The following is a 13,194-nucleotide window of genomic DNA, read 5'->3' on the forward strand; positions in this document are numbered from 1 at the left end:
CATGTAAACATGTTGACAAAAAACATATTGAATTTTCATTGTCAATAGCCTTCTAAATATAGGAGGTAGATAGTACTGCAAATTACATAATGTTCTAGGAAAATATTTTGCAAAACACAAACTATAATCACTACTAACTAACTTACAGATTCACAGCTATAAATGGTTTCCATTTTTGAACCATCAGTATCTTTTTTTTTACAATTATGGACATGAGGATGCAGCAATTGAAATACTGTCGGGGACGGTAATGTAAATTGTAAACTGTAATGCTTTGGTCAAATGCACACTAAAATGGCTCAAGATTAATTACCCAGAAAGCTATCTAGTAAGGCAAATGTGCTATTTTATATGCATTTCAACAAACAGTGTGAAAATGTTGTCTAGGCAAGCTGTGCTCAAATCAATATGACTGGACTTAGTCTGAAATAAATTAAGTTGCATTTGAAAGAGGAAGAAAACAGATGTCCTCATATATCTATTGATGCAGTGTGGTTTCTGCTGCTACAGTTAAGCTTCAATTGGAGCACTTGGTATGTGCCAGAGATATAAGATATACCAGAGAACAACATGCTATAGGCCTGGTCAGATTTTTGTTTTAGTTGTTTACTTGGAAATTTTGAGGGAAGGCTTATTTTTTTTCCTGATAATTAACCTCTCGGTGTGTTATGTGCACAAACTAAACCAAACCTGTGTTTCAACTGGCATGAGGGTGAGTAGATAATGACAGAATTTTCACTATTCCTTTAAAATCACACTCCCCAAACAATTCTGTTTTAGGATAATTCTAGTATGATTCCAGTTTCCAGTAGGATTCAAAATGGCTGCTAAAATAGCTCACATAACTTTTTTAATGTGACTGAAAAAAAATGAATAGATAATGACAGAATTTTCATTTTTGGGTGAAGTATTCCTTTAACAACTAAACAAAAACAGCTTTAATGCACTACTATTTAATGTCTAACATGGTACTCACAGCATTCCAACATTAAGTGTGTACTCTGTAATGACATCCTTGCTTCCACGTGTTCCTGGTTCCCACTTACAACTGATGTGTGGGGAGATGAGGGATTTCTCCTGAACTGCCACACAGGACAGATTCTCAGGCTTTTCAGGGGGATCTGATTTAGCGAGAAATAACAGCACATTAACACACAGGGATTACACAATTCAAATATTGATCTTCTATCTGCAATCTAAACTCACTCTATGAGAAAATAACTGCATGTGCACAAACATTTGTATTGTGACATTGCTTGGTTTGTTTCCATATGGCATTAGAACTACACAGGAAAACATTTTTGTTTTACTTCAATACAGAAGAACTTACAGCCCTTTTTAAGGATGATCCCATGGATAAATTTGCCTTGGTGCATCATTATATAGGGTGAGGAATCCTTCTTGCATTTACAAAATAGCCATGGAGGTGTTTCACTGGTGATGGTGATAGTAACATTAACAGCTGATTTGTTGATCTTGGTGTACTGTTCTTTAGGTACAGGAGTATCAGAAGAAACCCAGTAGAGGTCATCTGCTGTAGCTTCACTTGTGTTGATGAGCACACACATGGCAGTGAAATTACTCCCAATCTCCACCACTGGAGACTGTGGGGCAATCATCACATGGCTGTCATATTCTGAGGACCAACAAATACAAGATAATGTTATCACAACGGTTGGTCTCAATAAAAGCATGAGTTTTATCAGTTTAATATCAATAATATTCAAGTTATCATCTGCAACACAGATACAAGTTGCAACATGGTCAAAATGTTCCCACTCCCTTCTCATGTAGACTGTCAAAACCCGTCAGATATGAGGCCAAGAGGCTTGGAAGGAGATAATCATCAGATGGTGAAATTCCATGTCGGTTTTATGTATTTAGATCAATGATATTTTCAAATATAAACTCAAGCGTTTTTCTTTTTAGGTTGAGGTCCTCTCATGGTACTATCTGGGTCACATAGAACTAGGTGTGAAAGTCTGAAGCTCAGTTTTGAATCTTTGTGGGAATTAATTGAACTGAACAGATAATGAACACCTTTTATTTTGAGTCACATCTGTTGAAGAACCCTGAAACCAACATTCCCAGAAACTTGAAACTTTAATAATAACTTAATCTTTGAATGAAACACAACATATTGATCATATAGATATTGCAATAATTGTTACTGTCTATTTAAGACACTCCCTAGCCTGTGTTTTTTCACCATATATTTCTTTACTTTAAGACAGATATCGGAATTTTTTGACGGTTGGATTAACGGTGGATTGGGACAATGCAGTTTTTATCGCTATCACATTGATGTTACTCTGCAACTGTTTTTCCGATTTGTACTCCTGTGTTAGATAACAAGTACTGTCTTGTGGATTTGGCTGTGGAGTTGTTAATAAACCATTTTGCTCTTTTATCTTTCTACATCGGAGTATTGGAGGAAGAATAACTCTAACTGGATACACTGTAACATTACCGAGTGAGTAAGCTGTTGTTCCAGGATAACCAAGACGTTCACAATAAAAAAAACTCGACCATGTTGCTTTTGAATGCTAGATTCCAAAAAAATCCAGCCAATGTAGGCTATATACATTTTTTTTTATTATTCTGTGTCTATACACTAGATGTACAATACAGAATCTAATATTGAGAAAACAGTAAAAACACTGGTTGGAAAGCTATGCATAACTGATTCAGGGATGTAAGTAAATGGCCAATATCAGAATTGGGATCTGCATCTTCTCAATAACTTTTGAGGCTACTCCCGCTCAAAATCAAGTTCTTCTAACTTAGTTTCAAGCTGCTCTAAACAGCAAATGAGCATTGTAACCAATCACAGACATATCCGTTGAGCTTGTTGAGTGCACTGGAGAATCAGAGGCATTCACATTATATAACTAATCCCAAGCTGTGCTGCTGAACCTGAATGAGCATCTTTTAAGAAGTATGGATTTCTCCTCTGTTTGTGGTAGCCTCCAGAACAATTTGAGAGGTAGGCCGCAATTAAAATGAGTAACTTTGAATAAGAGCTTTGTTCTATGATGCTGCTAAGAGGAGCAATGTGAAGTTGAAATCATATTTATGTTGATTTATTGATGTTTAAAAGTGCAATTAAGTAAAAACAGTGGTGCACTGCCACAATATCGACACAGTCGCCGCAAAACCAAATGTTGGTCAATGTATAGAAATTGATCTAGATCAATCTCTGATGTGCCTAATGTGCGTATCATGTCATGTCTGTTATTTGGCAATGCATAGACCAGTAGCATTGTACTCAATCTGACAGTCTCTGTGTGAAAAAATTCCAGTTTGCTCCAAACTCGCCTGTGTTAGATTACTGTAAACACTAATCCGAGATGTGTCAAACTGCTCAACACTCAGAGAGTTGCAGAGAGTTGCATGAGTGCAGAGACTGGCATACTGTCCCCGTTTACCATTGGATTCCATTGAACATGCTGTTGTCATTGTAGGTAAGGACAAGTAATTAAAGTAATTAATCCCCCCCACCCCGCCAACAACCACCACCACAAGTAAATTGTCAACCTGTGGGAAACACTGGATTTGTTTTGGTTGTTTATACAGAGTACAGTATATGTAGTTGGCAACACAAAATAGGTATTTAATTGCAAATCTATTCATCTAAATTATACTCGCAATTGCAATATCAAGGACATTAATCGCCAATTATAATTTTTGTGATAATCATGCAGCCCTAGTTATTTGGTACCTATAAAACACACACATAAGACAAACAATTTAACACTCCACAACTCAATGCAAACACAACTAAGTTTTTGAATTGTAATGTCAATTTTGTAAAATGTTTCTGTGATGGCTGCAACAGCGATATGTGGCAGGAGATAGGTTCTGTCAACATTGTTACAATTCCTACTGTTCGCCAATACAGGTCAACAAGCTTGCTTAATGCCAAAATATGATTTACTATTTACCACATTACAGTTTTTGGAGCACACCAGGCAGGTGGGAATATCCTTTGAAATGCAACACAAAATTGACAACAATTTTCTGACACTAGGCCACATGATTTTTTACACCAAAGAGTTTGATGGTGTTTTTAATCTCCGTCTCCCTTGACGTGATGAAGATGATAAACAGAATCCAGCCTACCATTCTCACTGAGAGTTTTGGATGTTTTTAATAATAACATTATCTCCATCCCCAATTATTATGTGTAATATCTTCCTCCTGTTGTGTAGAACTCTGATTTAAGATAGGTTAAGTGAAGCTTTGATGTTTACAGATGGAAGATGATTTTCCTAACATTCATGGAGGTTCATAGATGAAAGGTTACTGACCACCGCTAGCAGGTAGACTGCAGGCCAGGCATGCCCACGCTAGAAGCTGGAGCAAACCTCTCTGAGAGACCATCGTGATGCCCAGGAGGACTAGGAAAATAATATATTGTTAGATAAGGTTAGTTAAGATCAACGTTGGCTGTAAGCTCCCTGACATTTTGTTACACAAACGTTACAACTATCTGGATAGAGTACAGTTCACGTTGTATTAACTAGCTATCAATGGCTTCAATACATTTGTAATAGCATTTCTCCAGGTTAAACATCAATATACAACGATGTTAACAATTGTTCGAATAAAAGCAGAAACGAAACATAAGACTGTGGTGGTAATAATGTTGCGAATGTCACCATTTATATTATTGTCTAATAGTAGCATCTTAGCTAACTGCTAACGGCATGTTGTTACGATCCTTCGTAAAACAAGTAAACATTGCAACACTTACCTGATGGATGTTGGCTTCTTTATATAGTCTATGCTAGGTCAATATCATGTTTGGACGGCTGGGATGTCTAACAAACGTCAACACTGTATAAACTTGGGACGTTTGTTGTGTGAGAGGGTAAGTTAATGCTAACCAGTAACTCTAGGGTGGAACAACAACGATGTAGCTGGACCTCCCACTTCCCGTCTAGGTACACTTGTGTCTCAATATTTTTGCGTTACTGCGCCTCATGTATATGATCTAAAAGTATATGAATCGACTGAAGCAATCTACAATGAACGCCTGCCCTGCCACCAGCGTTATACAGATCTGTTCAATTCCCTCGTGAAGAAATAGTTCCCCGGGATTTGTCAGAAAACTGTCTGTCAAAATCTTCTGCCCCGGTCCTCGACTGTTTTCCAGTATGTCCCCGCCTCTCTTGTCCACATTACAGGTTTTCACAAGTGGTTGCAAGCATATTATGGTAGGTTACAAGCAGACGGGAGTCGATGCGGAAGTTAATCAAGACCACCAAGGTTAGGTCAGGTGGCTATAGCGCGATTTCCATAGACACGGGAGGGGGGGCATTTTATATCAAGTCAACTAGCTAAACAAAGGAATCAATTGTGTTGGTAATCATCTTCCGATACCCATAGTTACATAAGCGATTGCGAAACGTATGCTTTTTTTGTAGATTTTGAGGGGAAATTATTTAAGCTGGGTACTACTTGTACTTCTGGTGGGTGACGGGCTAAACACTAACCAAAGACCCTATCAGTACCGCTAACTATAAAATCTCCATGGTGCAACGATAGCTGAATAGCAAGCTAAGTAATGTGTTCTTTCGTGCCATCACCAAACATAATTTCAAATGAGCGATTATCACCGAGATAAAGTTCCCCGCTGCGTATTTGGAACATTCCAAACAAGGAAGTTTTGCTGTTTGTATGCTGGGTAGTAGTAAACACAAATACGTTCAATCAGAAGTTCTATAGATTGAAGTTCACTGTAATATAACTAGGGTCTATAACATATTTAAGAATGCTTATCACACAGTTTGAAGTTTGCTAAATGTCAAGTAAGCTGCAATGTACTGGAATAGACCTCGTAAAGCCGACACCCACATGCCCAAATACGGACTTCCGGTGTTATGCCGGATTCGTCATGCCTGCCGGGAAAGGCTTGGACTTCCCTGGAAAGGCTTGGACTTCGCTGGAAAGGCATGCACTTCCCGGGAGCACTTAACGCCGCTGTCCTATTCATACAGTATTACAAGCAGGGACGTGCAGAGAGTTCTTCAGGGGCAGTTGCTCAAATGAAAAATGGGGCATCTACAGTGTCAAACAGTCTGTGGAATAAGGTTTTAGGAGTGCAGCAATGCTGTTAAATCCCTTTACTCATGTTATATTTGCTTCCATCTCTTGTCTTTCTGTCTCATTGTCCTCTTCTTTCTCCCCCTCATCTCTCTGCATTGCTGTCTGCCTGTGCTAAATATTAAATAAAATTTAACAATTTAACAATCTTGGATAGATTTTAAGATAAAGTCACTAAATCTATTTTTTTCCTTGCATGATGAATATGAAGTTTGCTGCCCTGCCACCGTCTGACTCCCCAGTCTGCCTCTCACCAGTTTTCTTGAGTCCCATAGCTGCCCTCTGCTTTACTTTCTCTTTTACTTTAGCCCTTCTTGCTTTCGAGGGCGTCTTGCAGCCACTCACTATATAATATGTAAATGTAAGGCATATGTAAAGCAAACGAGAGAATCTGGGCTACTGGGCTAAGAAAGTCACTATTAGCAGCAGCATCAAGCTAGGTAGCAATAGTCAATTCGGTCCAAGTTTCAAATAGCTACATTGATTCATTGACAGTAGCCTGATATTCAGACTGAATGGCCATTTAGTTTCCACTCCATTATTCAGTCTGACATTGCCTCCATGTTAGCTGTTTTCTGTATGGGGAGTGTTGATTTTCCCCGAACCAATCACTAGTGACTGACGTATCCGACCGCTCTGACGTTATTTTCAGTTACACTGATGCTGGGAGTATTTACTAACTTTACCAAGAATGTCGGTCGTTTTTGACAAAAATATTGTCTTTGCAAAGACAATGTTGATTGAGGGGTGATTTCAACAAATATTATTATGCCGAAACGCCAATGAAAAACTGTTGCACGAATGGTTCAAACTTTAGTCCCGCCCACAAAGGCACTGATTGGCCTGATCGTTTTTCCGATCGAGAAATCGCCTTCGAACAGAGCAACACCAGAGGCCTGTACTACGAAGCAAGTTCAACATACCCAGGATATCTTTTCGTTATCTGGCTTCACTAAGCCTAACAACCGCAATCACGCTAAGCGGTCACACGACGGTGGTTATCAACTCGATAAATCAACCCAGGTTTTCCCAATCTAGCTATGAGCGCGTTCACATGAAAGAGGCAGGGTTTGCAATCACATGCAACATGGACAGATCCAGATCAGACAATTCGGATGAGATAAAATGAAACTATTGATCCCCGTGGGGAAATTAGATTGTTGCGCAGCAAAAGTAATGTGACTCAGCGGGGAAAAGGACATAGAATATAAGTGCAAAACTATAAAAATAAGTAATAGCCTAAAAATAGGCGAAAATAATAAAATAGGCTAATCAAACAATAAAAGCCATAGACAATAGACCTAATTATAGGATGATATAAGCCCTAATATTTCCTGCTGACATTTTCAACACATTGGGTTCTTCTCTCAAGAAGAACAAATTCTTATAATGAATAACTGTCAGCATTACAAAACATAACCGCGAAAAGTAAAAGTTGTTTCTGCTTCCAAGGCTAGAGAGGATTACTGGAGGAACTGCCCCGTCATTAGGACACAGTGATCATATTTTTCATTGATAAAATAGCTTGTGGACACATTGAGGTTGTAAAAAGATTTTCTATTCATAAAGTCGGCCTCATGTTCTTAGGGGCTGCAGTAATGGAATATGAAATAGCCGACATTGAACCAAACACTGTTGGGAATCCAATTAAATAAAGTCAGCGCAATTAATATATGCAACATAACTTTAATCCATTAATAATATGGTCAATTAAGTAGCCTACCTGCTATATCTCCGATCATGGAAAACAACGTGATTCTACTGGTCTGTAAACACGTCGCCCTGCGAACAGCACTTCTTACTGTCTGTTAATTCAAAAATAGCCTAACAGGTTTCAGTTTTTTATTGTGATTTTGTATATTTGTCCATATCGGGATCCTGTAGGAATGGTGACTCCCTGTTTCCAGAGAGCTGATCGGTCAGGAGGCCTTTCATACGTTTTGATGCGATACCCTGAATTTAACCTGCTCCGGAGCAGGTTAGCCGTGCAGCATAAGTTACCATGGTGATCTACCTCGGTTAAAAGTGAACCACCTTCGTGAGACCGAAAACCCAGGGTTAAACCTGAAGTTACCTCGCTAACCCCAAATCCTGCTTCGTAGTACAGGCCTCAGACCCTGAATCACTCGACCAAATCTGAAGAGTGGGCAGGTCGCGATTCAGGAGTCTGGAACCAGGCTACATTGACAGCCTACATGCTAAGAAATAATTGCAGGATATGTGATATATCGCCAGGTTTAACTAATGGCTGCAACAATATTTATTAAACTAATCGATACCTATCACAGTAGGTCTCCCTGGCTCATTGTCCTCCTGCTCTGTGATTCTGTTGATAGCGCAGCCCTATTGGGCAGAGGGGGCGGGGGGAACGTCCACATGTGAGAAGGACAGAGAAAGGGGCAGTGCACTGTGCAAATAATCTCATTTGTGTTTTGCATTTGCTCAAATAGTTTTGCTCGTATCGCTACAATTTATTAACTATTCGGAAAATGCCTAAAATAAAATAATAAATGTATATTTGAAGGAGCATTTTGTTCAATTAAGGGAAAAGGAGCAGGTGCCCAAGCACCCAGAGCCCCCCCCCCCGCACGTGCCTGATTACAAGCCAATGAAAGGGGAAACTATCTCACATTGCAATGATTCGTATGGAGAATTGCTCTTTTAGAATGTTAATTACCTTCACTGATCGCAATGATTATTTAGTTTAGCTCTTCCCAGTCTAAACCAGACTGGGGAGAGCTCAAAACTTAATTAACAGAGAGATATGTCTTAAGTTGATTGTTTACTAATGATTCCAGGATTTTTGCTAGACAGGAGAGTTTGGAAATTGGTCTATAATTATTGGTCTATAATTATTCAGATCAGAATGATGTGAGCTTTCTTCCAAACTCCAGTGGAAATGGAGAGATTAAAAATATGGGTTAAAAGCTCAGTTATCGCTGCCACGCTGGCAGAAAAGGGATGCAAGGAGAACTATGGGACATGGCCTGGAGAGTGCACACGGTCACCACCAGTGGTACTAGGAGGGGGTTTTAGGCTTTTTTAGGCTTTAGCAAAATACTTAGCAAATCACATTCTGATCAGAAATTACATAATCATCAAACTTGACATGGGAAGGTATAGAGGTAGAGGTATTATTACCAGTGGATTTAACAGCCTTCCAAAACTTTGCTGGATTAGAGAAGGAGCTTGATATTAAATCAAGGTACAAATCTGATTTTGCTTTCCTCACAGCTGTTGTGCATTTATTTCTAAGTTGTTTGACCCCAGGCTGTTTTAGCTGTATAAAACATATAAGAAATATCAACATTTTACACACATTTGTTTTGGTTGTTTTGGATGATATTGAGGTCACTATAACATGCAATTTTATAATCTTCAAAAAACTTCCCTCTGCTTTAGGGCCCTAACCTAACATAACCATACCTGTAGTAGTGCGAGAACCACTGATAGTTCACACGTTACCTTCCAAAAATGGAAAGTTATTATGGTCCCTCTCCCCACTTGAACGACAAGGTAGACTTGCGGCCATTTCTGTAGTGACTCTCTTGTGCAGGCTCTCTCTGGCCAGTCTCCTCTATTTACCAGGTGTGTGTGTGTGTGTGTGTGTGTGTGTGTGTATGTTTTTTATGATTGCTCTGATGTTGATGTTGACATTATATCTTCAGCTTGTGGGTTATATACTACTTTTTCTGATCTGTCTCTCCATTGCTGTGGTATTGATGTTGACATTATATCCTCAGCTTGTGGGTTATATACTACTTTTTCTGATCTGTCTCTCCATTGCTGTGGTATTGTTTCATTGCCTCATTTTAAGAAAGTATAAACTTTTGAGTTGGGATAATCTAATTAAGTATGCAAATATTTGCCTTGTCTTTAAAATCTTGCATAACACTGCTCCCCCTCCGCTTCAAACATTCATCACACAGAGGTCAAATACCAACCGGGCAACCAGAGGTTCAACTCGAGGAGACTGTGTTGTACCCATTAGAAAAAGTGCCTTTAGCCACTCTGCATTCTCAGTTAAGGCGTCACAGGAATGGAATTCAGTACCAGCGCATATTAGAGAACTTAGTACTTACCGTTCCTTCACAGGGCAGCTGAAATTATGGCTTATTAATAGCCAGCCATGTATACATTAGTACTACAACCGATGCTTCTGCCGGCATCTTGCCAACTGTCTTGTCCTGCTTGCTTGTCTTGCCTCTAGTATGTGTATTTGTCTTGTTCAGTGCATGCTATTGTCCATGCTGATGTGTATGCTATGTGCTCTAGTGTCATATATGTGCTTTTACTGTAGGTGTGTTTGTTCTGTCCGACGCATGCTATAGTCTATGTTATTGTGCCCGCTCTGCTAGTGTCTTATGTACGCTATGCTTATATGTGCACTTGTTTTGTCTACATGCCATTGTCTGCTAATCTGTCCTTTCTTGTTTAATTGTCTCTCTTGTGTCACTTACTTAGTTCTTTATCTCTGTAACATGCACGCCCATGGGAAGCAATGTTAATGTGTTGAATCCCAAAGCATTGGCAATAAATTGGTACAGCTGATGCCGGTTTTCTCTACTTGCTTGTCTAATCCAGAGAGGTCTGATGATCACAGCGCTTCCCACACACAGCGTAGCCCCCCTCCCTCCGCTGAGAGCAGGGACTGTAGGATAGGGTCCACTTGTAATTGCTACCGGCGCACGCCGAAACTGGCCCGGGTGGGCGGAGTCAGCACTTATATTAAAACGGGCTACGCCGCGGCGTGCATAACAAGTGCAGCATTATATATTGATATGCAAATTATCGTATGACATCATCTGGCGACTTCTAGCGACTTTCTGAGCAGCCAATAGCTACTTTCCTTGGAAAAGAGTTGGCAACACTGCTGTGGACGCGGACGTGTTCCACGCATGCGCACTTGAAAAATTGCTCACTGAATGAGGCAAAAGACATGTATTTTGAGTAACACTGTGAAAAGGTAGAACCAAAGCCTATCTAATCTCAGGTATAACCAATACTCATAACAGAGTTGTGGACTCGAGTCACATGACTTGGACTCGAGTCAGACTCGAGTCACAAATTTGATGACTTTAGACTCGACTTGACAAAATCAAAAAAGACTTGCAACTCGACTTGGACTTTAACACCAATGACTCGTGACTTCACTTGGACTTGAGCCTTTTGACTTGAAAAGACTTGATACCTTCTCCCAAACCCAAAGATTAAAAAGTATGTTATTTAAAAAGTGTGCCACGAATCAATTCATTTCCCTTCATTTCCTGAATCAACTAACGTTAACGCTATTCATTCCCAGCAAGTCGACACTTCATTTCCCAGATCCACTTTGTTTGAACCAATCTGACAGCATCCAATCAAGTTGCAGGAGAGAACCATGAAGAAGTAACGTTATGTTACTGAGCGCCAGTTAGAAAAAATGATACCAAAGATAATTTCGTTTGCGTACAAAAACTATGCGGTGGTCAACCAAAAACTAATTGCAGTATGCAAAACATGCGGGTCGAAAATTACAGACGGAGATGCAACAACTTCCAACTTTGTTCAACATTTGAAGCTGCACAAAGAACGGTAAGTCGAGGCTAATATATTAACGTAATTAGCGAGCCAATGCTTAGCTAACGTTACAGCTACCCCCCCCCCCCCCCATAACACAGGCTCAGTGTCGGCCATTGTACAGCAATGATCTGTTTAAACAGACGAGACTGTTGTGGGTTCCCTCCCCGACTCGTACTTTGATGTTCACCCGAAACGAGATGACAAATCGGCTTCTAAAAAAGCATTCATGATTTGTGAAAATTTAATATATTATTACTCTGTTGTTAAAATGGCATTACATTTGGTGAAGAGCGCATTATGACTTGTTTAGGACTCGAAACTCAAAGTTTAGGACTTGGGACTTGACTTGGGACTTGTCAGTCTTGACTTGGGACTTGACTCGGGACTTGCCTGTCTTGACTTGGGACTTGACTTGGGACTTGAGTGCAAAGACTTGAGACTTACTTGTGACTTGCAAAACAATGACTTGGTCCCACCTCTGACTCATAATAAAGATAACTACACACTAGACTTACATAAAAAAGCTAACACATTCATTGGCAGTGCTCTTATAGTATTGACAGTGTGTGACTTCTAAAAAAAAAAAAGTTTCATATTCTTTGATACATTTTGTATATGTTTGTTGTGATTGAAGTTGCAAATGACACATTATCTATCGATAGTGCCACAATAATGTACCATAGATAGGTCAGTCCTATTCTTCAAAATATATATATATCTATAATTGAATAACTCAACATGTGAAGTTCAGTAAAGTTGTGGGTTAAACAATACAGAAAGTAAGACAGTTTTTCTTATGCATATTTAGTACTATTCTGGCAGAATTTAGCATGATGACCAACTTAATTATTTCCCGGATTTTATATTGGTTACCGTAGTCCCTAAATGTATGTAGAAATGCAGGAAATGGGATTCAAATCGCAAATTTTTTTCTGGGGGAGTACCCCCAGACTCCCCGTTTTATTGTGTGTCCCCCACTTCTCAAACCAAAATTACACCCTTGATTATACTTACAGGGTTCATTGTACATATTCTTTGTACTTACAGGGCTCACTATTTTATGTATTTCTTTTTCTTTTTGGTTCACCATTTTGTAATCACATGACCTGTCAGGTGACCCCTGGAGAGGGGTATTTGTAAGGTGTGTCTCTGCATTTGTTTCATGTCTGAAACGTCACATGGTGGTATACCAATAAATGTTCATGTGAGCATTATCTAGTGTGCGGACTTATTTTTCCGTTTTTCACTCATAGTATCACCTCTACAAAACGCTGCATTCTTTTCATTGAGGCAACCTTTCAGCTGTTTGGTTACACATAACTTATTTGGAGAGACTGTAATACTTTTAGTTTGAGCTGCATTGGATTCACATAAATTATTAGAGGCTATAGTGTCTGTTAGTTTGACTGTCCTGACAAGAAGAAAAAAGTGCCCCATGCTGTATCCTCAAAATGGTCCCAAGTTTCTCTTTGCAGCATTCAGACCAAACCTGTATCTCCTTGGTGATGGGCTTTTCCCTTTTGA

The 13,194-nt window shown here is 39.4% G+C and overlaps 1 protein-coding gene across 1 annotated transcript in view; it reads right to left on the bottom strand.

Moving 5' to 3' along the window:
* il6st (interleukin 6 cytokine family signal transduce) overlaps positions 1-5,093 on the bottom strand; it is a 31,730-nt gene extending 26,637 nt beyond the window's left edge. The window contains exons 1-4 of the mRNA XM_071920276.2: positions 4,757-5,093; positions 4,311-4,400; positions 1,331-1,636; positions 977-1,121 (exon numbers count right to left, since the gene is read on the bottom strand). Of these exons, the coding sequence (XP_071776377.1) occupies positions 977-1,121; positions 1,331-1,636; positions 4,311-4,383 (524 nt within the window). The 5' untranslated portion in view covers positions 4,384-4,400; positions 4,757-5,093. The remainder of the gene's footprint in view (positions 1-976; positions 1,122-1,330; positions 1,637-4,310; positions 4,401-4,756) is intronic.
* Positions 5,094-13,194: the final 8,101 nt, after the last annotated feature.

Source organism: Centroberyx gerrardi, chromosome 2, assembly GCF_048128805.1.
Source record: "Centroberyx gerrardi isolate f3 chromosome 2, fCenGer3.hap1.cur.20231027, whole genome shotgun sequence".
Taxonomy (NCBI): Eukaryota; Metazoa; Chordata; class Actinopteri; order Beryciformes; family Berycidae; genus Centroberyx; species Centroberyx gerrardi.